Source organism: Coloeus monedula (genome assembly GCF_965178545.1).
Source record: "Coloeus monedula genome assembly, chromosome: 27".
In the NCBI taxonomy this organism is placed as follows: domain Eukaryota; kingdom Metazoa; phylum Chordata; class Aves; order Passeriformes; family Corvidae; genus Coloeus; species Coloeus monedula.
The window spans coordinates 2238438-2261632 of record NC_138807.1 but is presented as its reverse complement, the minus strand read 5'-3'; the positions used below and the strand labels follow the sequence as shown (position 1 = coordinate 2261632).

Below are 23195 nucleotides of genomic sequence, written 5' to 3'. Positions count from 1 at the left end.
GTGCTGGCCGGGGGTCAGAGCACCCTAGACCTGCACCCTCCGGATCTCAAATCCACCAGGGGTTGGACTGAATGATCTCCAGAGATCACTTCAACCCTGACAATTCTCTAAGTCTGGGATTCTTCCCTTCTGGCTGAGTAGGAAGCTCTGGCTGGGGTTTGAGGGGCTCTGAGGTTCTCCCAGGTTCCTTCTTGGCTGCTGTCACCTCCCTGGGGCTGCAGTGGGACCCCCGTGGGCCCCCAAAGCCTCCTCCCCTTCCCCATACCCATGTGGGGGCATTCGGGTGGTGTTTGGCACCAGGACTGACTCCAGCAAGGCTTTGGACACTGTCTCCCATGACATCTTCGTAGGTAGACTCAGGAAATGTGGGATAAATGGATTTGGGGGGAGGGCCTGGCTGAATGCAGAGCTCAGAGGGGCCTGATAAGCACAGCAGAGTCCCCATGGAGACCTGTGGTCAGCCCCGTCCCCAGGACTCAGAACTGGGTCCAGCCTCGTTGAGTTTGTTCAGAAACGACCTGCTGAAGGGATAGAAGGGATCCTGATCAGGTTTCATGATGATTCAGGCCAGGGGAGTGACTGATTCACCTGAAGGCTGTGCTGCCATTCAGAGGGACCTTGAGAGGCTGGGGGAGAGCTGGGTGGGGAGAAACCTGAGGAGGTTCAGCAAGGGCGAGTGTAGGGTCCTGCATCCAGGGAGGGATAACCCCAAGTGCCAGCACAGGCTGGGGGTGACCCACTGGAGAGCAGCTCTGCAGAGAAGGACCTGGGGGTCCTGGTGGGTGACGAGCTGTCCCTGAGCCAGCAGCGTGTCCTGGGGCCAGGGGGGACAATGGGACCCTGGGGGGCATCGGGAAGAGTGGCCGGCGGGGCAGGGAGCGATGCTGCCCCTCTACTCGGCCGTAGTGAGGCACATCGGGGGTGCTGTGTCCAGTTCTGGGACAAGAAGGACAAGGAGCTACTGGAGAGGGTCCAGCAGAGGCCCCAAAGATGATTTGGGGTCTGGAGCATCTCTGTGATGAGGAGAGACCGCGGGAGCTGGGCCTGGTTAGTCCAAGGAAGACTGAGAGTGTTGGATGTTTGGTTTTAAAAAACAAGACTATAAAATAGGACAGGATAAAGTCATAAAAGCTCAGAAGATACATTAGACAAGATGGAGAACAGACAGATTTACACAGCAACCTTGCTTGATACAAACAGAACACGAGTCCAGCTCCAGAGCTGTGACGAGCAGCCCGGTCATTTGGTCCAGCTGACTTTGGGAATGTCGTAATGCTCACTCAGAGTATCCAAGTGCCTGTTGAAGTCCTCCACTCGCTGCTTGTGGGTTTTGGACGCTTTCTTCAGGATCCGCTCCATTTGCTGCAGGAGACACACAAGGGCCGCTTACTGCCGGCCCTCGCAGCCCCCTCAGCGGCCGCACCCGAGGGCTGGCGGGGGTTTTTAAAGCCTTACCCGCTTCTCCTGCATCTTCTCGAAGGCCACCTGCGCCGGGGTCCGCTTGTCCAGCCCGTGCTGCTTCTCCTCCTCCTGCTTCTTGCTGCTCACGATCTGATCCAGGATCTGAGCTTTGTCTTTCGCCTTCTTCCTCCGCTTGCCGGCCCCCGGGGCGCCCCCGCTGCCCTTCAGCCGCAGGGGACCGCGCTCCATGAGCTCTACCAGTTTCTACTCTCTATTCTGGCCCCACTTTATGCAGTCCAAAACCCATGAAATCCATTGGTTTAACCTTCATTGATCCCAAGCCGGACAGTTCTTAGTAGTTGGTTTCCTACTGGATATGGGTTTCTTCGCCTCTGATGTTAATTAGGTCTTCACTCCTGGATTTTCTTATCAGCCTTTTCCGGACCAGGTGTCTCCAACCAGGGCAGCTCTGGGGTAGATGTTCGCTGATGTTTGCTGATGGTTCGTCAATGGCCCTTGATGGCCTTTATCTTTTGTGTATCTCTTATGCTGTTCTCAGTCTGCTGAGATGCTAAACTCATCAGGCCTCACCTGGTGGGAAAATGCTTTGGAAAGAAACTTCAGGTCCCTTCCCCCGGGGCAAAGGCGAACAAATGTGACTAAAATTACAAAATAAGAGTTTTAAACTTGGTATATTTTCCAACAGGAGGGGATCTTGAATCGCCCCAAACCGGGCCAGGAGACACTTCAGAGACAGAGTCAGAGAAGTGGGTATTTGCTTTATTCTGCGCCGGGTGTGTGGGGATCGCTCCTCCAAACACACACACCTGGTGCTCCCTACAACACAGTATTATGGGTTAAATTATGAATATTCATCACATTCCTTGGGACAGGTGTGGTTATACAAATTATTCCTGGAAGTCATTAATATCATTAGCATACGGGTCACGCATGCGCTGTGTGTCCTGGTGGTCTCTCTTCTTCCTCGGGGGTCTTTCTGGTGAAGATCAGTAGTGTTCCTCACAGTGCGCTTTTCACCTTTCTCCCTGGGCATGCGTAGTCCTTTGAGGAATGATTCAGCAGTCTCTGAGATGATCCTTGTCCCCTCTATCTTGACAAGATTAGGGTGAATTCAGCTTCTTAGGTTTTGTAATTAACATCTGCTGTCTGAACTAACATTTGCTGTCTCCCAATAGTTAACTGTGCTTACATGAGTTAGCTATTGACTGCTCTTTCCTCAAGTTATAAAATAAGAATTTTAAACTTGGTATATTTTCCAACAAGAGGGGATATCGCCAATCCATATAAATATCTCCCACGTGAGTGCCAGACTCCTTCCAGTGGTGCAATGGCCATACACTAAACCACAAGAAGTCCCACCTCGAGATGAGGAAGAACTTTACACTGAGGGTGGCAGGGCACTGAACAGCTGCCCAGGGAGGCGGTGGAGTCTCCCTCTCTGGAGACATTCCAATCCCACCTGCTCCACGTGCCAAAGTTGGACTGGATGATCTCCAGAGGTCCCTTCCAGCCCCATTCGGGACCCAGGGACTGAGGAAGGGCCACGCCGCGGCCCCGCCATGAGGCGCCGGGGCGGCCGCGCTGTTCCCATGGCAACGGGCGCGGGGCGATGGCGTCACTTCCGGCCGGGGCGGGGCAAGCGCCGCCCCCGCCTGGGAGGCCGCAGCGGCCGCGGGGCCTCGGGCAGCGCCGAACGGGGCCGGGGGCCCGGGGAGCCGGGAGAATGTGCAGGTACCGGGCAGGGAGGGGCACACGGGGTGGGCCTGCAGGGATCGGGGTCCCGCCGTCCAGCGGCGGCGGTGGGGGGGCGGAGGGGGGCGGTCGGTGTGTGTTTGTGGGGGGTCCCACAGCGCGGCCAGAGGGAGGGGAGGCCCAGGGCCGCCGGGGGAGGTGACGCTGGTCACTGTGGTGGGGACACAGTGGTCAGTGTGTGTTTGTGGGGGGCCGCGCGCGGGTCAGTGGAGGTGTGGGGCCCTCCCAGTAGGCAGTGAGAGGTGAAAGGTCCACGCCGGTCAGTGGAAGGGGGGGCCGGTCAGTGTGGTCAGTGTGTGTGAGAACCACCCCCAGCAGTCGGGAGAGGCTTACGGTGGTCGGGGTGTCCCACGGCAGGCGGTGGGGGCAGGGGGAGACCCACGCGGGTCTGTGTGTGCCCGTGGGGGCTCCTCAGTGGTCGGGAGGGGGCTCGAGGAGGTCGGGGGGCCTGTACGGGTCCGGTGGGGCTGTGGGGGACACACCCCCGGGAGCGGGGAGGGGTCCCGCTGGCCAGTGTGTGTTTGGGGAGGGTCCCCCAGCGATCAGGGAGGAGATCGAGGCCCGCAGCAGTCGCGGGGGCCCCCCACGGGCCAATGTGAGTGGGGTCGGGGGGGGTCTCCGTGCTTGTCAGCAAAGCGAGAGGGCCACCCTGGACAGTGAGGGGGAGAAGGTCAGTGGTGGGGGAGCCACACGGGTGGGTTGGTGGGGAGGGGACAGTGGTGGGAGGGAGGCTAAAAGCGGGCAGTGGGGGGGGAAGGGCCACCCCGGTCAGTGTGTGTGGGGTGGGGGTCCCATGCCTATCAGGGAGGGGGGAGCACCCAGTAGTCAGTGGGGGGGGGTCGCACAGGGGTCAGTGGCTGGGTACGGTGTGGATGCGCCCTCTGTGGCTGTGGGGTCAGTGGGTGTGGGGCGGGTCGGACCCCCACAGCAGGCGTGGGGAGAGGGCAGGGGCCGGGCAGGGCTGCCCACCCACGGCGGCTGGTCCCAGTGGCTCATGGGGTGCCAAACCTGGGGTGCCACGTGCCAGGTGTGACACCAGCCCCGGCCCTGCTGTGGATGGTCACCAGCCCGAGGGGGTCCTGACCCCCCCGGGGCACGGGGCACCCCTTCACTCCCAGTATTTTGCCATATTTCATTGCCATATCTCAGCTTCAGTGCCATATCCCTCTTCCACCCCTTCCTCCCCTTTCCCAGCCCTTCGGAAGCAGATGGAGCGAATTCCTCGGGGTGTGGGCTGGTTTGACATTCCTCAGCTCAAGCCTGTGCCCAAACTTGCAGAAAATAGTTGCTTTTTTTTCTTTCTTTCTTTCTTTCTTCTTTTTTTTTTTTTTTTTTTTTTTTTTCTTCTCCGTCTTTCTCTTCCCTTTCCCCTTTTTCCTCGGGAGCTCGGCACTCCCGCATGCTTGTGCCGGCACCTAGGTGGCCCCGGGGGAGCCGTGTCCTTTGTCCCAGCAGCCGTGTGGCTGCTGTGGGGGTGGTGTGTGTGCGATCCTGCGCTTGTCCTCGCCCCCGCCGCGGGGGCTGGCGAATGTGGCAGGAGGTTTGATTTGGGGGGGGGGGGGGGCTGCGTGGGCTCGGTGGGGGCTGCGAGCTGCGGGGGTGCTCGAGGCGGGGGACACTGGGGGGAGCACGTTTGTCCCCGGCCGTGGGTCACGGAGGGGACAGAGCCCTCAGAGCCCCTGCCCTGCCCGCAGGCCCCCGCAGCCGCCGGACGGACAGATGGACACCGCAGCCCCGCCTCACGCCCCGGCCCGCGCTGCACGGCCGGCGCCAGCCGTGCCCAGGGCCAGCTGAGGACGGGGTGTCTCCGGGCCGGCGTCGTTCCCGGCCTCTGTCCGATTCGGATCCTCCCTCGCTCCGGGCGCGGCCGCCTCCCGCCTCGCCGCCGTCATGAACGGGCTGTCGATCAGCCAACTCTGCTGCCTCTTTTGCTGCCCGCCCTGCCCCAGCCGCATCGCGGCCAAGCTCGCCTTCCTGCCCCCGGAGCCCACCTACGCCGTGGTGCCCGAGCCCGAGCCCGTGGGCAGCACCGGCTCCCTGCGAGGTGCCGCGGGCCGCTGGAAGCTGCACCTGAAGGACCGGGCGGATTTCCAGTACTCCCAGCGGGAGCTGGACAACATCGAGGTGTTCGTCACCAAGAGCAGCCGGGGGAACCGCGTCGGCTGCATGTACGTCCGCTGCGTGCCCGGCGCCAGGTGAGTCACCCGTGGGTGTGCCAGCTGCCACTCTGCTGGGCTGCACCGGGCTGGCGCCGCGCTGGGGGCTCCTGGCCCCTCTTGTCCCTCGGCTCAGTGTCATGGGAGGAGCTGGCCCTGCCGCGGGGCTTTGGAGGCGTCCGGTGGGACGGGCGAGCTGGGCTCCCAGGACCGGTCTGGCTTGTGGCTGCGCTGGGAATGGGTTTAAAGCAGGAGCAGAGGCAAAGCCAGTGGCTACAGGGATGTGGGAATTCTCCAGGCTGTCTCACAGTCCCCCAGTGTCACGGCAGTGGTGCAACGCTCCAGTTGTTTGCACAGAGCTTGGTTCTCAGGGAGCACTGGGGTGGCTGCACCAGCTGCTCCTCCCTGTCCCCAGCCCTGCGGTGACCATGGGAATGGACAACTGCCTGTGCCAGCCAGCAGAGCCTGGTTTAGTCAAATTCACAGAGACATTTCATTCCTCAAGGAAAAGAGTGATGGGAGTGAAATCCAGGAGGGGCTTGGTCACTCCCGTGGGTCTGTGAACTGGGAAGCTGGAGAGAGGCAGCCTGGAGTGTGAGATGGAGACCTCCTCCTGCTGCCAGTGGCTGGGCAGGAGGGGACTTGGCAGCTGCTCCCCAAGCAGTGGCACAGTTTGGGGGTTCAGGTGCAGAGGGTGGCCAGGTCACCCCAGCTGACCCCTTTCCCATATCCTACCAGGAGCAACAGGTCCTCAAGGACCAGCGTCCCAGCTGCAGGGCTGGAGGGGAGAACCTGGGCTGGGGGGAACCAGACCTCCCAAACCCCGGGGTATCAGGTGCTGCTGGCTGTCTGACCTCCTGCAGCTTGTCCTGTCACTGACTTCCACCTGGGGCTTCTTGGGCATCCAGGCCGGCATTGGAGGCTCAGCCTGGCCACAGACCCCTCGGACCAGCTGCAGGGGCTCAGCAGGGAGTAGGTCCTGCTCCCTCCCTCTGGCAGAAGGGAGCCAAGCTCCCATCAATCTTCTATTAGTGTTAATTTTTATGATTAACATTGTTTTCCCCCTTATGGTGGAAATTTCTTGTGCCTTGTCACTCCCACAATTCACTTCTCTCTCAGCATCTGGTGTCTTGCCAGGCTCAGGAGAGAAAAAAACCCGCTGTCAGAATTCTTACTTGAAATCCCCATTGGGCAAATGGCCCCAAATCCTGAGCTTTTTACCAAAAATAGACTCAAAAACTTGAACAGAATCATCATGCTGCCTTCAAGCTGCCTGTTCCTGCTGGGAGCGAGCCCCTGGCTCCGGCAGCAGAAGGGTCTGGGTGTCACGAGGACCTTCCTTGGTGGCCAGAGGGGTGTTGGCCCTTTATGTCCCGGGCTTTGGTTGTTGGTCTGCAAGGGAGACGTCCAGGGATATCCGTGCCCGAGCTGCGGCCCCGCGGCCCAGCCCGGGATTAACGTTCCGTCCCCGTGTCCCGGTGCCGCAGGTACACGGTGCTCTTCTCCCATGGCAACGCCGTGGACCTGGGGCAGATGAGCAGCTTCTACATCGGGCTGGGCACCCGCATCAACTGCAACATCTTCTCCTACGACTACTCGGGCTACGGTGTGAGCACGGGCAAGCCCTCGGAGCGCAACCTCTACTCCGACATCGACGCCGCGTGGCAGGCGCTGCGGACACGGTGAGCCGGGGGCAGGCCAGGGCAGGGAGCACGGCCCTGCTGCCCTCAGGAAAACCCTGTGCTCCAGCAGTCTGGAAAACAGGAAATCTCCCAGAAAGGGAACCCTGGGCCACTTGTGACAGGAAGGGGTGGTTGGAAAGCTGTAGAGGGAGCAGCTGGCGAATCCAAGGGGTAGGGATGCTGCGGGGCATGACCTTGGCACAGCTGTGCTTCCTGTCTCGCTGTGCCAGGCTCAGCCCTGGTTCCCCTGCCGGGTTTGGGATGCAGCCCCATGCCAGGCTCTGCCTCCTCTTCCTCGGGCCTGGCTCGCAATGTGACCCAGAGGTGGGGCTGCCCCACATGGCTGCAGTCCAGGGTCTGTGAACCCCCCCATAACCCTGACCTGGTGAGGGAAAGCCTTGACACCCCCCAGAACTCACCTGGCAGCTCAGCCCTGGCTTCTCCCTGGTCCTTTGGGAGTGCAGGGAACTGCACTGGGCCCAGCCATGGGGAACTGGGGGAAGGTCAGGGGGACAGACCCCAGACCCACCCTTGTGGGTGCTGTGGCCAGAGCGGAGTGACCCCTGAGCTGTATCTCCTGGCGATGTGCCTGGCCACTGACCTGCTCTGTCCTCTGCCAGGTACGGGATCAGCCCGGAGAACATCATTTTGTATGGACAGAGCATCGGCACAGTGCCCACGGTTGACCTGGCCTCCCGCTACGAGTGCGCGGCCATCGTGCTGCACTCCCCGCTCACCTCCGGCATGCGCGTCGCCTTCCCCGACACCAAGAAGACCTATTGGTTCGATGCCTTCCCCAAGTGAGTGCCCTGGGCAGAGGGAATGGGGGTTTTGGAGGGGCAGTGCCCAGACCAGCTCTGGTTACAGCCAGGGGACCTGTGACACATGGCCCCATTTTCATCATAGGTTTAGGCATCCCCTTCGGCATCTTCTTGCCCTGTATTTGGTGCCCTCTGGGGGTCCTAGCCCTTCCTGGGGTCACTGTGCCCCTCCTGAGGCCCGTGCCATGTGTGTGCCCCAGTAGCCTATGGCATCACCTCCTGGCCTCCCTGTCCCAGTGCCTTTGCCCGCCAGCTTTGGGGCCGTGCCACTGGCTCCTTGTCAGGTGTCCTGGGTGTCCCTGGGACTCCTCTCTCCCTCAAGAGTAATTCCTTGGGGATTTTCCTGCTCTTCAGATGGCAGGAACAGTGCTGAGGGGACGAGCTCTTCTTTGCCTCTCCCTTGCAGCCGGGCCCCTGGGGCCCAGGGGACAGTCCCCGAGCCGGAAGCTGTGGCTGGGAGCCACCAGCCCACGCTCTGCATCCCGATGGCCTCGTGTGGCCTCTGGGACCGGGCTGGGAACAGCCGTGCTTCCCTTCCTTGGAGCCTGGCAGGGCTGATCCCGGCAGGGAAGGGCTGTCCTGGAGCAGTTCCCATCAGCCCTGCTGAGGTCCCACGGGGATGTTGTCACTGTTGTCTGCTCCTTGTCTGTCACACCGGGGCAGATCTTTCCCTTGGCAGAAACTCTGTGTCACTCCCTGTCCCTGTGCTCTGCCACGATCAAAGAGTGTTTCCTGATCCCTCTCCCAGGGGATCTTTTGGGGGCAGGAGGAATGGGAATGTCTCATTCCCTGTGCTTACCCCCCCTCTCTCCTCTCTTCCCCATCCACCCTCTTGGCAGCATCGAAAAGATCTCCAAAATCACCTCTCCTGTCCTCATCATCCACGGTACGGAGGACGAAGTCATCGACTTCTCCCACGGCCTGGCGCTCTTCGAGCGCTGCCCCAAGGCCGTGGAGCCGCTGTGGGTGGACGGGGCCGGGCACAATGACATTGAACTCTACAGCCAGTACCTCGAGCGCCTTCGGAAATTCATCTCCCAGGAGCTGGCCAGCCAACGCAACTAGCCAGGGGAACAGGCAGGGGGGTTCTGCTTGTTTCTCCAGTTCTCCCGGTAGCTCTCCCTAGGCCCTGCTGCTGGAGCTGTAATGAGTTTGTTCAGCCTCGGCTCCAGGCTCAGCAGAGGGCAGGAGGCCCTGGAATGGACAGTGTTTGCTCTTGGACACGAGCACAGCTCTCCTCCCTGCCAGTGCCAGCCCCGGCGCTGCTGGCACCACCGGCCCGGCTGGCCAGAGACGGCAGCTCCCTCCTTCCCCCTTCCCAGAGACATGAGCCCACCCTCCGACGGTGGATCCTTGGCTTCAGACATGTCCTCATCTCCTCTCCCAAACCGGCGAAGCCCCGAGCCCCTCCCAGCCGCTCTGCTGCTCTGACCATAGCAATAAGGCGAGTTGGAGAGGGGCTGGGGCCCGGCCCCTCCCCGGCGTCCCTGTGGGCGGGACAGAGGAGGTGGCAGTTCCCGCTCTCCATGGAGCTTTCCCGGGACCAGCGCTGGTGGTGCCCGGTGTTCACCCCGCGGCTGGGGCAGAGCCGTGTCCCCAAGGGGACTATGGGGATGCATGGAGGAGGTGCCCCCCTGCCCCACACCTCCTCCAGTCTGGCGCTGCTCAGCCTTCCCAGAGCACTCCTGGTGTTCGGGTCACCCCTGGAAAACCTCCTCCGGACCACTCGCCCGGGAAAACGGGGTGAGGGAACCAGGCAGCGAATAAAGAGCAGAGGTTTAACGTTTCACCCGTGTGTGCCCTTTCCCTGGGTACCCCTGGAGGTTCCTGCCCGTGACCCAGCCCCAGGGTGTCCGGCCCCTCAACTGTTCCCCCTGTTCAGCACCTTCCCTGCCCTTGGCCAGCTCCCCAGTGCTTGTCGCCCTCCTCTGGGGACTGGGTGGCCCCAAGGAGCCAGCAGGAGGGGGGAAGATGCCCTTGGCCCCTGGGACCAGGCTGGAAAGGTCTATGTGTCCAGTGGGACCTGGGGACAACAGGAACCCATTCCCCTGCCAGCTCCTGTCCCATGTCATTAGGGGATCCCGTGGGATCACGGGTGCAGAGGTGGAGGATGGCCTCAGCCTTCCAGGAGTTGTGGGGGGCCGGGTGTGCCACAGGGGAAGGGGGACATCCCCATGCCCTGCTCTGTACCAGGCCAGCACAGCGAGGGACACAGGGTGGTCCTGGGGCACATGGGATGGTCCTGGGGGAGCAAACCTTATTTTTGACCTACTCTCTGCCCAGTTCTGCCCCCGGCTGTGTGGGGACCTCAGTGATTCTGGAGGTGCACTGGCCATGGGGCAGGTGCAGGGTTGTCCCGTGGAGTCCTCCCAGGAGCACAGGGAATTTGCCCCAGGGAAAGGCAGAGGCTCAGGCTGGTGATTTTTGGGACAGCGCCTGCTCTTACAGCCCCGGGAAGGGCTGTGTGTGTGTGTTTTCCTTCCTCCGGGACATCCCTGGCCCCAACCCAAACAGCAAAACACTGCTCTGCCCCTTCCCCTTCCCCTCCCTGTCCCTGTTCTGGTGTCCCCTCCCCGACACGAGGCCCTGGGCCCCGCCAGCCTCATGTGAGGAGGGATTTAATCTCCTTAGGGGCTCAGGGGCCGGGCGGGGGGGCCTTGCTGCACCCCCACGCTCTGAGCACTCCAATGCACCCATTGTTTGGGGCTGGGAGCTGGGGTGGGCCGAGGTGGGGGGGCAAGGGACCCTGTGCTCCCCACACATCCCTCACCTCCCCCGGGACCACAGCTGCCTGTTCCAGAGGAGGAGGGATGACCCTTCCTTGCTGCTGGGGCTGTGCAGGAGCTGGAAGAGGATGCGAGTGGCTCTGGGGGGAGCCTCACTGCTTTTCCTGGGGGATTTAGGGATTTAGGAGCTGGGATATCTGGCTTCTCCCTGCGCATCCTCCCAGTCCTTCCTTCCCCATCCCTCTGCCAGCAGTGGCCAGGTGGTTTGGGAGCCTTGGGCTCACACGTGTGCGGGAAGCCAAAGCCACCCAGCCCGGCTCCCTCCGGCCGCGCTGTCCCAGGGCTCCCTAATCCCGGCACAGAGACGTTCTGTGTGCACCCAGGGTATTTTTATCCTCTTACTGCTGCCTGTTTCCTGTTGAGCTGCGGATGCTTCGGGGCGGCTCTGCCTCGCTGGCGGGACGTCTCAGAGCTCGTTGGGTTTGGGGGGATGTCAGGGTGGCTTGGGATAGTATTTCCTGTGCCTCAGTTTAAAACAAAGGCAAAAGGTCAGTAAAGTTCAGCCTGGTCTCCAAAGTTTAGAGCCAGCTTGGGAATATGGGAGTCCATGGAGATCGTCATTGCTGGGTGCCACCTCCACGGTGGGGAGCCTTGACTGGGATCAGGGCTTTGGATCTGGCTCTGTCACTTCTCCTGGCCCAGGATGGAGGCTCCATCCTCACCGAGCAGCTGGAGTGAGGAGAGGAACACTCACCCCTACAAGAGCTGCAGGGACCTCAAAGGGTGTGGGCTGGGGGTCCTGGGACTGAACTGGGCCAAGAGCCACTGGGACAGCACTTCTGTCCCTTCTGGGATGACACTTCTGTCCCTTCCGCTGGTGCTGTGGTTTGGGGCGAAGGAAGGGCACTGGGTGGGGGACAGGGCTGGACGGGTCTGGTGCCTGGAGGGGGACTCTGCAGTGTCCTTTCCCTGGAGGGGAAAGGCAGAGCCAGGCCTTGAGTGTCCCCGAAGTCCCTCCTGCAGCTGCAGCAGAGCTGGGTCAGGGCAGGTGTCCCCCTGACCGGTTTGAAGCCCTCAGCCAGGGGGGCACAGGAGCCCAGGCCAGGCATGGGGGATGTTGGGTGACCGGCCAAGAGGGGTTTAAGTCTCTTTTGGGGCATAAATGAGGCTTTTGATGGCCGGGGCCTGCGTGCCACAGTCATGAGACCCCGTTCAGAGGCCGAGCTCAGTCATGGGATCCAGGAAACTGAATTAAAGCATCTTAAGGAGCTTTTTTCCGAGCTCTGCTCTGGTTTTCCACGTGCTTGTCATATGAACAAAGATGGTATAAAAGGGCAGAGGGGAAGGATCCCGTTGGTGGTCGGGCTGGGAGAGGGGACGGCGTTGGAAAAGGGATGCCAGGGTGAGGGGCACAGCACGGTGCTGGCTGAGGTGGCGGGAAGGAGACAGGAAAGGACAAGGAGAGGGGAGAATTCGTTGGCTCTGCCCTGCCCAACGAGTGAGGTGGAGGCCTTGGAGACAGCAGGGACAGCAGGGACAGGGATGGGGGCAGATGTGGGGGAGCAGAGCCCGTGTCCCCACTCCCCGAGCAGCGCAGAGCTGTGAGAGCCCGACGCGCCCGCAGCTGCACCGCGACACCGGCGGCACCTCCCTGGCGAGACACGGTGAGGGGGCAGGGGCACGGGAGGCAGGGGCACCCACCACCCTGGGGGTACCCACAACCCTGAGGGGACACCCATAACTTTGGGGGGCACCCACACGTCATGAGCGGCACGCAGAACCAGGGGGGCACCTGGCCCTGCGCTGCTGGCTGGGACTGGGGACAGGGGTGGCAGGTGGTGGTCCCTGAGGGTCTCTGAGCTGGGCTGGGTCCCTGGGCCTGGGTGGGAAACTATGGGATGGCCCCACCCTGCTCTGCCTGTGCACATCACACGTGTACCTGCACATGCGTGTGTACATGGATGGGTGAGCACACACAGCCCTGCACGCAGGGACCTTTGCACGCGTGTCCACACACACACACACGTGTGTGCACAGCCCTGCAGAGACCTGCATGCACACACAGATGTGCACACACAGATGTGCACTCACACACACATGTGCACAGACACACACAGATGTGCACTCACACACACGTGCACTCACACACACATGTGCACAGACACACAGATGTGCACACACACAATGTGCACTCGCAGAGATGTGCACAGACACACACAGATGTGCACAGATATAGATGTGCACTCACACACACAGAGATGTGCACTCACACAGATGTGCACTCACACACAGATGTGCACTCACGCACACACACAGATGTGCACTCATACAGATGTGCACAGACACACACAGATGTGCACTCACCCCCTGAGCAGCCCCACACCCCCTCTGGCCCCTCTCCTCACCCCTCGGGTTCCACACGCAGTCCCTGCATCCACCGGCACCGCTGGGCTGTGTGGCCCCGCTGGCACCTCACACCTGCCACGTCCCAAACCATCCCCAGGGACCGCAGCGCTGCCAGGGCTCTGGGTTGCACCGGGGAGACCCATGGGAAAGTTTTCACCTCCTGGAGATGTGGGGCAGGCTGGGAATCTCCAGCTCCCTCTGATCCCGTAGCTCCCCTGGCTCTGCGGGATCCCCCAGGATGCCCCAGCTGCCATGGGATCCCTCAGCTCCCTGGGATTACCCAGGATCCCCGGGATCCCTCAGCTCCCTGGGATTCCCCAACTCCTCAGGATCCCCCAGCTCCCTCGGATCCCTCAGCTCCCTGGGATTCCCCAACTCCCCAGGATCCCCCAGCTCCCTCGGATCCCTCAGCTCCCTGGGATCCCCCAACTCCTCAGGATCCCCCAGCTCCCTCGGATTCCTCAGCTCCCTGGGATTCCCCAACTCCTCAGGATCCCCCAGCTCCCTCGGATCCTGCAGCTCCCCAGGCTCCTTGCTCTCCCCTCACGTCTCTCCTCTGTCCGCAGGAGCTCTCGGAGGAGTGCGGGGCCGGGCCCGCTGCCCCCTGTGAGCTTCCCTTTGTCATCCTATGCCTGAGCGATGCCTGGAGGCTGGGACGGCCAAGGGAGGCCCACGGGCTGCCACAGCCCCGCGGTGACAGCGCCTGGACAGCACACGTGGGACACGCACTGGGGCTGGGACAAGAGTCCTCGTGGGGCTGGGACCACCCTGCGGGACTGAAATGTCCCCTTGGAGGGCCAGAGCATCCCCGTGGGGGGCTGGGAGCAGCACCTCCGTGGTAAAAGCATTGCCTTGTAGGGGCCAGAGCATCCCCTTAGGACACCAGGAACATCCTGGGGGGATGAAAAATCCCATTGAGGGAGCGGAACATCCTGGAGGGGGGGCTGGGATGCATCCCCTTCATGTGCCAGGAGGCCTTGGGAAGACAAAGCATCCCCTTGGGGTGCCAGGAGCATCCTGAGGGGCTGGAAACACCCATGGGGAGCTGGAGCATCCCCCAGGGTGACTGGTACCCCACTGAGCAGGGTGGGATGCAGCAGCCAGGCCATAGATCCAGGATGTGGAGGGGATTATGGGGTGTCACAGAGACCCCCTGTCTGGTGAGCTACTCCCATGGGGGACATGGACCGTGGGGGGTTACGTGTAGGGTGGTACCTGGATGGGGTGCTGGGGGTACTGGGAGTACTGGGAGCGATGTCACCATCCTGATTAGCCCATCCCTGTGAAGAGATGGCCCCATGTGAGGATGTTCTGGCAGCTCCAGGGAAGGCCCTGTTCTTCCAACTCTTGTTTCCTTCTCCAACTTCACAAACCCCACCTGGCACCTCACGCCGAGACTGTGCTGGGACAGTGGAAAAGTTCCCACGTGGATGGAGAGAAAATCCCCCCCATGGGGAGCAGAAACTCGCCCTGGGGTGCTCGGATGCGGTGATGCAGAACAAGGAGCAGGGAGCGGGGCTCTGTGGGGGAAGGCTCTGGTCACACCAGCATCTCCAGCTGGTTTCCATTGTTTTGGACTCTTCTCCCAAAACTCGAGCCCGTTCACCCAGCTGGGGGTTCACAGCAGGGCAGGGAGCAGCTGGGGGGGCAGGGCTGGAAGGTGGGGATGAGATTCCAGGGAAACCCTCGAGCCCCAGGCCTGGATGTGAGCTCTGCTCTGGGGAGTGAACCAGGAGCATCCCCGTGGCAGCCCTGGAGCCACGTTCCTGGGCCACATCCTCGTGTGGTCCCAGATGTGTGGGGGACACCCAGCAGGGCGTGAGGTCACCCTGGCACCAGGGCAGGTGCCTGTGTCAACCAGCACAGCACAGTGTGGTGTCTCTCTGTCACAGGGGACAGGTCCTGTGTCGTTGTCACCCAGCACACTGCGGTGTCTCCCTGTCATGGGGGCGAGTCCCTGTGTCACCCAGCAGCAGTAACAGTGTGGTGTCTCCCTGTCACCCCGTGTCACCCAGCTCAGCGTGGTGTCTCCCTGTCACAGGGGACAGGTCCCTGTGTCCCCCAGCAGCAGGAAGGGCTGTGGCAGGGGTGGCTCCAGCCCCGATGCAGCGACATCACCCTGCCTGGCTCTCCTGGGGAGGCAAGGGCCAAACCCCCATCCATCCCCCTTGTCCCTGCAGGGATCGAGGTTGGTGACAGCCCCACCCTGTGCCCACCCCTGCCCCAGCTTGTCCCCCTCCTGAGCTGAAATCAGGAGCTTTGGCTGTGAGACAGGGGGGCAGGAGGGTTGGGGACCCCTCATTTCCCTGCAGAGGGTCAGGAGCTTTGAGGGGTTGAGGTCAGTTTTGGGGGCCCCATGCTCAGTCAAGGAGGCTGGGGGGGGTTTTAGGTCCTGAGCAGGGTTGGAGGGATTCCTGTGGAGTGCTGAGCAGGATGGGGGAATTTGGGGGTTGTTGCTTTCAGAGGAGCTGCCTCAGTGTGCAGAGGGACCCTCGGGACCTTTCCCAGTGCTGTTGACTGGGAGCTGAGTGGGCATCCCAGTTAACTGAGCTTAGGTGGGGAGGCAAAAGCATAGCCAAGACCAGCCTTGAGTTTGGGAAACTTTTTCATGTGGGGTCCTCCAGGTCTGGGCAGAAACAAGTATTTTATTTTATGACTTCTTTTATTGTTTATTTTATTTAGTTTAATTTTGCTGGTTTGTGAGCTGAGGAAGCACAGGATGAGAATTACAAGGCGGTGAAGTACCCCGTGTGTCTGTGCTTTTGTTTACGTTTGTGTCTTTCTTGAGGCTTCTCTGTTACAGCTGAAGTTTTATAAAATAGATTTATCCATACCATAAAAATAAAACCACTCTGTTTTTGTGGGGGAAAGATGAGCTTGCTCTCCCAGGACTGGTGGGAGAAGGTAACTGGCTGGGGAGGTGTGGGTGGGATCTCAGCACAGCCCTCCCACAGTACCTGTAAAGAACCTTGTGCCAGGGCCAGGTTTCTGCCAGAGTGAAGGCAGCTCATCTCCTGGACTTTCCTGCTTTTTAGAAGCTTTTTGTGGATTATTCAGGTTTCCCGGGGTCAGCAGCTGCTGGTTCTGCTCAGTGTTGGGTTCCCCTCCTGGCATCCTCCTCTCCTGGACTCTGCTGGGATGCCGTGGGAGCAGCATGTGCCAAATTTGGAAAACAAAGCAGATTTTTTTCACTTAAGACTATTACAAACCACAACTTTAGCAAGCTTTCCCTTGTCCCTCCCTTTGGCCAGGGCCAACTCCTTCTTGTGCACCTTTCCCTGCATCACCCAACTGTTCCTGGAACTGCCCTTAGCTTCCCATCTCATCCTTGCACAAGTGATGAGGCTCTCCTGGATCATCCCATCTCTCCAGGCTGGGGTGTCCAGCTCCACTCCCTGGGATTTCTCCTTGGAGGGCTCGCTCCTTGGAGGGATATCCCTGCTGATATCCCAGAAGGGCCTCACCTGCTGGAGGTGGAGTCTCCCTGCTCTGAACACCCAAGGCAGCAGCAGTGCCAAGTGATTCCCAGGAGCTGTGGATGGCCCTTCTCTGTTTGATCCCCACAGGGCTGGCTCTGAATCCCAGCTCTGAGTCCCTGCTCCGGCACAGGCTCAGCTCAGCCAAAGTGCTGCCACTGTGTGCCTCAGTTCACTGTGTGCCTCAGTTTCCCCACCGGTAAATGCAGGTGTGGTGACTACCTGAGGCAAGGAGCAGGCTGGGCCCTCATGGGGTGTGGAACCAGTTCTTGCTCTGGCTTCGGCCTTGGGGCCACTGCCCAAACCTGTCCAGTGTGTCCTGCTGCTCTCCAGGAGGCCCAAGCTGTGCTGGGGCTCAGGGAGGTGGTTTGAGGTGATCCATGCTGGGGCGGATGGGCTGTACTGGGGCTGGAGGTCCATGGCAGTCCATGCTGGGACATGCTGAGGCAGTGGGGTGTACTGAGACCAGGGCAGTGGTCCCTGCTGGGGAGGTGGTTCATGGTGGTCCATCCCTAGGGATGATCCTTGCTGGGGAGGTGGTTCACGGTGGTCCATGCTGGAGGCAGCAGGCTGTACTGGAGCTGGGGCAGCGGCCCATGCTGGGGCCAGTGATACATGGCGGTCCATGCTGGGAATACTGGAACTTGCCAGTGGTCCATGCTGGGATCTGCAGGCTGTGCTGGTGTGGTGGTCAGTGGTGCTCCACCATGGTCTGTGCTGAGGATGCTGGGCTGACGGGCCACAGAGCAGGGAACCCATGACCATCACTGTGCCCACAGCCGGGGGACTCGTTCTGGGGCTGCCGGGGACTCTGGGGCTGCTCGGCAGCAGGATGAGGTGGCTGCAGCCCCGGGCTGTACCCCCAACCCCTGTGGCTCCCCTCGCTACGGGGATGTGCTAAACCCGGCCGAGCTTGGATTACAGAATCCTGGAATATCCTGAGCTGCGAGGGACCCACAGGGATCAACGATCCCAACTCCTGGCCCTGCACAGACACCCCAACAATCCCACCCTGGGCATCCCTGAGAGCGGTGATTCTGGATGGCGGCTCCAGCTGCCCGGCCATGCCCCGAGGGAACGGGAACGCCGGGATTCATCTGCAGCAGAGGAGACTGAGGGGAGGCTCCTGGGGGCTGCAGCTCCTCCCGAGGGGAGGCGGAGGGGCAGGGGCTGAGCTCTGCTCTGGGACAGGGACAGGAGCCCAGGGAACGGCTGGAGCTGGGTCAGGGCTGGCCATGGAGCTCAGGGAAAGGTTCTTCCCCCCGAGGCTGCTGGGCACTGCCCAGGCTCCCCAGGGAATGGGCCCGGCCCCGAGGCTGCCAGAGCTGCAGGAGCGTTTGGACAGCGCTCTCAGGGATGCCCAGGCTGGGGTTGTTGGGGTGCCTGTGCAGGGCCAGGGGCTGGATCCATGATCGCTGCAGGATCCAGCTCAGGACATTCCAGGATTCCGTCCCAGTTCCCGGCCCTCCCTCAGCCCCGCCCCAGCCCCGCCCCGCTCTCAGGCGCGCCGTGGGCAGCCCTGTGCGGGCAGTGGCGTCGCGGGGTCCTCGCTGCCGCGCCCGGCGCTCCCAAGATGGCGGCGGGGCCGGCACCGCTCGTGTGAGGCAGGAGCCCGTCCCGGCCGCCCGCGGCTCCTCCGCCCGCCCGGCCCCGCTCCCGCCCGGCCCCGCTCCCGCCCCGCAGCCGGCGGGATGCTCAGATCCACCGGCTACTTCCGCGGCATCGACTGCCCGTTCCTCAACGCCGGGGGGTCGGGGCCGGGCCGGGGATGCCGCAGGCCCTACTGCCACTTCCGGCACCCCCCGGTGGCCCCGGCGCCGTGCGGAGCCTCCGGAGCCTCGGGCGACCCCAGCGTGGGGCTCTCGCTCGGACACGGTGCAGGTACAGCCCGGCCCGGCCGGGCCGCGGTACCCCCTCACCTTCCCCCTCACCCCTTCCCCGGGCTGCGGCTGTTCCCGTCCCTGCCGCCCCCGGCCCGGTCGCGCTTTCGCCCCGTGCCCCGGGTGTTTTCCCCCCGGCAAGGGCAGGCCGTGCCTGGCCTCCTCCTCTCCCCACCCTTCAGGGCCCGAATGTGCCTCCGGCTCCCCTGAGCCCCCCCAATGCCGCGGGATCGCTCCCCGTAGCCCCTTCCCAGTGCGGTGACCCCCGGGGCTCTGTCGGTATCACCCGGTGCGGCCCCCCCGAGCCGCGGCTCTGTGGCTGCGTGTGCCCAGCCCTGTCCGGGCCGTGCGCTGCCACCTCGTCCTTCGTCCGAGGGAGGGTTTGAAGGAGCTTTGCAGCCGCACCGGGTGAGAGAGCGATGGGGGTCGGTGGGATCCTGTTGGACACAGGGTGGAGGGGAGCAGCTTCCCGGCGTGTCCGGGGACAGCCCCAGCTGCAGCAGGGCAGCGCTGCCCTGGTCCCGTTCTTTGGCGCTCCAGGCACTCGGCTCACGTGGCGCTGAGGTGTCAGCGCCGATTTCCAAACCTGCTGACAGCTCCCGGGCCGTTAGATCCCTTCAGGAGCTGCTGGATCGGGGAGGCTGGGCCCGTACTGGGGGGCTGTGGTCAGCCAGACACCCCCCGTGAGGGGTTTGTGGGGCACAGAGCACTGCCAGGCTTAGCAGAGGCAGCCTGGCACAAAAAGCCAGTGAATCAGATAGTCATGGAGTATCCTGAGTTGGAAGAGACCCACAAGGATCAATAGTGAGCTATTGTTGTCCATTCTTCCAGCAGCTCTTGTCTTTTTATTTATACACATTATTTGCTGTTCTCCTGATTTATTGGGAGAAAAAAGCCTTCATTCTTCTCCCTAGAAGAACCCTGCTGGCTTTCTTTTTGTCAAAGCTTTGTTGTTTCTGTTAGGTATAATGGCATAATAATCCTGGTGTGGACGGTCTCTAATAATCTGAAGCAAAAATTGCCAAAACAAAGCCCAGCTTGTATTTTTTGTGTGCTTGCTTAACTTTGGGTTGCTCTCAAATTTGGAAGGGGACTAATTCTTGATGCCTCCTGGTTACCAGGCCAATTTACCACCACTACTAGTTTAATTTAAAAGAAAAGAAGCATTCTCAGGGCTGTCACAGGCAGATAATCGTTAGAAAAACAAAAGTTTTTGCTGTTTTCAGTGCTCTTTTGAATTTTAAAAGCTCCCTAGGATGCTTTAGGATGGTTCTTTAGATTATATTATAATTATCTTTCAGTGTGCTGTTCCTGCATGTCTTTAAATATCTGTGGAGTGTCAGTTTTGGAGCTGGAATTGCTCATTTTGGCCTGCACCAGGTGCTGCTGTGCTTGATAACAGCTGGGGCTGGGTTTGGGGTTTGAAGTGGGGAAGGGAAAACCTCTGGGTGCCCCTGGAAAGTGTGTGAGGCTCCCAGAGCTGGCTGGAAGTGTTGGTGTAAGCTGAGTGTGAAGGGCAACAAAAATACCCCAATGCCTTGCTAGGCTTGGCCTGGGCGTGTCAGAGGCGTGGGTTTTGGGGAGTAGGAGTTTATGTAGTCATGGAATTGTTGAGGTTGGAAAAGCCTTCCAAGTTCATCAGCTCCAACCTTCAGCCAGCCCCATCGTGGTCACCACTAACCCGTGTCCTCAAGAGCCACATCCACAGGTTGTTCCAACACTTCCAGGGATGGGGCTCCACCACTGCCCTGGGCAGCCCCTTCCAACACTGGACAACTTCTTCTATGAAGGAATTTTTCCTGATAGCCAACCTAATCTACAGCACTTAGAGAAGAGTTTTTTTAGCAAATAGAACCCATAATGTGGGCCTGGTTTGCCAAGGGGAAGTTTCAGCCACTTGTGAAAGAAGCAAGATCACAAGGCTGAGCTCCAGCCACTGCCTCCTGCTCCCTGCAGCCGGCTCAGAGCCTGTTCCTGCCTCCTTCCCAAACTCTTGGCACGTTAGCACATGGCACGGCTGGCATAACAGGGATCTGTGAGTTCTGTCTCAGCTCAGGCTTGGCCTCCAGCCACTTTTTAATGTTGATTCTGTGTAGACGCCGACCTGCAGAGCTGCCTCCAGGCACCTCTGAACATGAGAAGGATGGGGAGCTGTTGGAGCAAGTCCAGAGAGGGCTATGGAGCAGCTCTCCTGGAGCCCCTCTGCTCTGGAGCCAGGCTGGGAGAGCTGGGGGTGCTCACCTGGAGAGGAGAAGGCTCCAGGGAGAGCTCCGAGCCCCTTGCAGGGCCTAAAGGGGCTCCAGGAGAGCTGCAGAGGGACTGGGGACAAGGCCTGGAGGGCCAGGAGCCAGGGAATGGCTTCCCAGTGCCAGAGGGCAGGGCTGGATGGGATCTTGGGCAGGAATTGTTCCCTGGGAGGGTGGGCAGGCCCTGGCACAGGGTGCCCAGAGCAGCTGGGGCTGCCCCTGGATCCCTGGCAGTGCCCAAGGCCAGGCTGGACATTGGGGCTTGGAGCAGCCTGGGACAGTGGGAGGTGTCCCTGCCCTGGCAGGGGTGGCACTGGATGGGCTTTAAGGTCCTTTCCAACCGGAACGAGTCTGGGATTCTGTGATTCCAATTGAGAAATGGGAGATGAGCGATGGACCTGCTGCAATCTCAGGCTTTTAGAACCGACTCCAGCGAGTCACAAAATGTTCCTGATTCCTGTAGGAGCAGGAGACACTTCTGCAGTTAATTTTGCAGGCAGTGCTTGGCTCAGCTTCCTGGGAACGATTCCGATTCCGGTTGAAGTGCTCCTGTCACTTCCCTGCCTGCCTGAGGCTCTTGCCGCCTGGAAGGATCTGTAGGATTTACACTAGAGGGTGTAGTAGCTCAGCCAGAACCAGGCAACCATCTTCTGGGAGCAGGTTCTCCATCCCCCAGGACTTGCTCCCTGCCGGGGGAACTGCCTGTCTTGTTTTGAAGTAGCCTCCTGACCATGCACTTGGGCAGATCTGACCTATTTAATCACCTCACTCGATAAAGCAGCTTTAAAAGCGTCATTTTTTTGCCAAGGCAGGTGGGTTTCTACACCAAGAGCTACAGCACAGATTGGTGTTTTCTGGGATGGTGCCTAGAAAAAAAGGATAACATCTAAAGGAGCGGCCTGCTAAGCATATTGATTCGAGGTTGGGGCTGGCTTTGATGTTTGAGGATCACCGGAGGATTGGCAGGAACCCCAAAACTCTTGGTGCAATTTCGTAGCTTTGAAAGGAGCTTTTGAAAACAGAGTGGAGCTGGCCCTGGCAGGCTGGGGGGGGGGGGGGGGGGGGGCTGTGGGCATGTGCCAGATGGAGCAGAGAGGATGTGAAAAGAGGAATTAGTGGGATGTAGCACTGTTCCCCTCCTTTTTTGCCCACCCTCACCGTCCCAGACTTCCCAAGGTTCAGGTGTTCACAACAGGATCTCTGTTTTTCATGCAGTGCTCCTGTGCTCCCAAGCACTGGGGGACAGTGGTGAAGTGCCCTCCATGCCCCTTGGAGATCTGCAGGAGCAGCAGGACTGAGTTTTCCCTGACTGCTGCTGTCTGGATGTGTCAGGCATTCTCTTTCCTTCCTGTCTGGAAGCAGCTCCATAAATACAAACATGCTGAGTGAGGGGCACGTTTGAACTGGGGTCTGAAACATGGAATGCTTGGTGTGGGAAATCCGTTCCCGTGTTTTACTGCGGGGATCTGCCTGTGTGGTAACAGAATGTGGCTGCCTTGGAGGTTTGGGAAAATTCTGTGCTGGCTGACCACTGAGCAAAGGGCTGGGGCTGATGGGGTGTTTTCCATCCAGGACTGGGAATCTGGAGATTGCAAATTCTCATCCTGACTTGGCTGAAGTGCTCTTTCCATCTCTGAGACGACTAAAACCCACCTGCTTCAGAGCAGGATGAAAAGATTATTGAATGTGTGTGAAGTGCTTTGAAAGCATGCGCTGTAAGGAGGAGGGAAGAGCTGCCTTCAGTCCTAAAAGCGTCTTTTCAAGAGCTGTAGAGGGGAAAAATAGGTCTCTCTTTAAAGTCGAGGTCCTGAGTATGCTGAAAGACATAAAAGAGGCATAATACAGCTCTTCATAAATATCTTAAGGTAGGCAGCCCTGGTTTGCTGGTTTGATGCTGTCAGGGGGTGTTTCAGAGGTGGATGTTTTTGAACCCAGAGCAGAAAGCTGCTTCCAGGTCTGGGGCTCTGAGCTCTTTGGTCTGCTCTGATCACAGAATCCTGGAATATCCTGAGCTGGAAGGGACCCTCAGGGATGATCAGTGCAGCCCCTGGCCCTGCACAGACACCCCAACAACCCCAGCCTGGGCATCCCTGAGAGCGCTGTCCAAACGCTCCTGCAGCTCTGGCAGCCTCGGGGCCGGGCCCATTCCCTGGGGAGCCTGGGCAGTGCCCAGCAGCCTCGGGGGGAAGAACCTTTCCCTGAGCTCCATGGCCAGCCCTGACCCAGCTCCAGCCACTCCCTCAGGTCCTGATCCTTGTGTTCGTGTGAGATGGGAAGAGCCAGCCAGGCTTTCAGCACCCTGCCTGAAGTACTTTATTCAGCAGTGGGGTGTACTGAGCTGCTCAGCAGTTTTCTGATGTGGTCCAAAGCTTGTGGGGCAGTTTCCTTGCTGTGTGGATCTTCTATCTGGATGTAGAAAGCTTTGCAGGTTAGACCTGGATCAAATCTGTGGAAGGTGTCAGGGGCAGAGTTCTGCTCCTCTGTGTGATTGACACACAATGAGCTGCTGCAACACTGTTGGGCTCAGGTCAAGTGAGGAGAAATCCTTGGGCTTATCTCTCCAGTTTGATCTCCAGATCCTGTCTCTGGTGCAGGGAGGCACTTCACGTCTCCCTTCTTCTGCCCAAA

General features: G+C 60.3%; 3 protein-coding genes across 3 annotated transcripts in view; 2 read left to right on the top strand and 1 right to left on the bottom strand.

The window, feature by feature from the left end:
• Positions 1 to 571: 571 nt before the first annotated feature.
• LOC309582643 (protein FAM32A-like) lies at positions 572 to 2440 on the bottom strand. The gene is made up of 2 exons (XM_082297900.1): positions 1456 to 2440; positions 572 to 1362 (listed from the first exon to the last, which is right to left on the bottom strand). Exons 1-2 carry the CDS (start codon positions 1648 to 1650, stop codon positions 1240 to 1242), a joined length of 318 nt encoding a protein of 105 aa, XP_082154026.1. The 5' UTR covers positions 1651 to 2440; the 3' UTR covers positions 572 to 1239.
• A 610-nt stretch (positions 2441 to 3050) lies between these two features.
• On the top strand, positions 3051 to 9620 carry ABHD17A (abhydrolase domain containing 17A, depalmitoylase). Its single transcript, XM_082298091.1, has 5 exons — positions 3051 to 3153; positions 4869 to 5369; positions 6818 to 7012; positions 7633 to 7812; positions 8673 to 9620. The coding sequence occupies exons 2-5, from the start codon at positions 5065 to 5067 to the stop codon at positions 8896 to 8898; spliced, it is 906 nt and encodes a 301-aa protein (XP_082154217.1). The 5' UTR covers positions 3051 to 3153; positions 4869 to 5064; the 3' UTR covers positions 8899 to 9620.
• Positions 9621 to 18008: 8388 nt separating this feature from the next.
• The window catches only part of REXO1 (RNA exonuclease 1 homolog), a 47306-nt gene continuing 42119 nt past the window's right edge, over positions 18009 to 23195 (top strand). Inside the window, exon 1 of the mRNA XM_082297998.1 lies at positions 18009 to 18322. Within this exon, the coding sequence (XP_082154124.1) occupies positions 18133 to 18322 (190 nt within the window). The 5' untranslated portion in view covers positions 18009 to 18132. The remainder of the gene's footprint in view (positions 18323 to 23195) is intronic.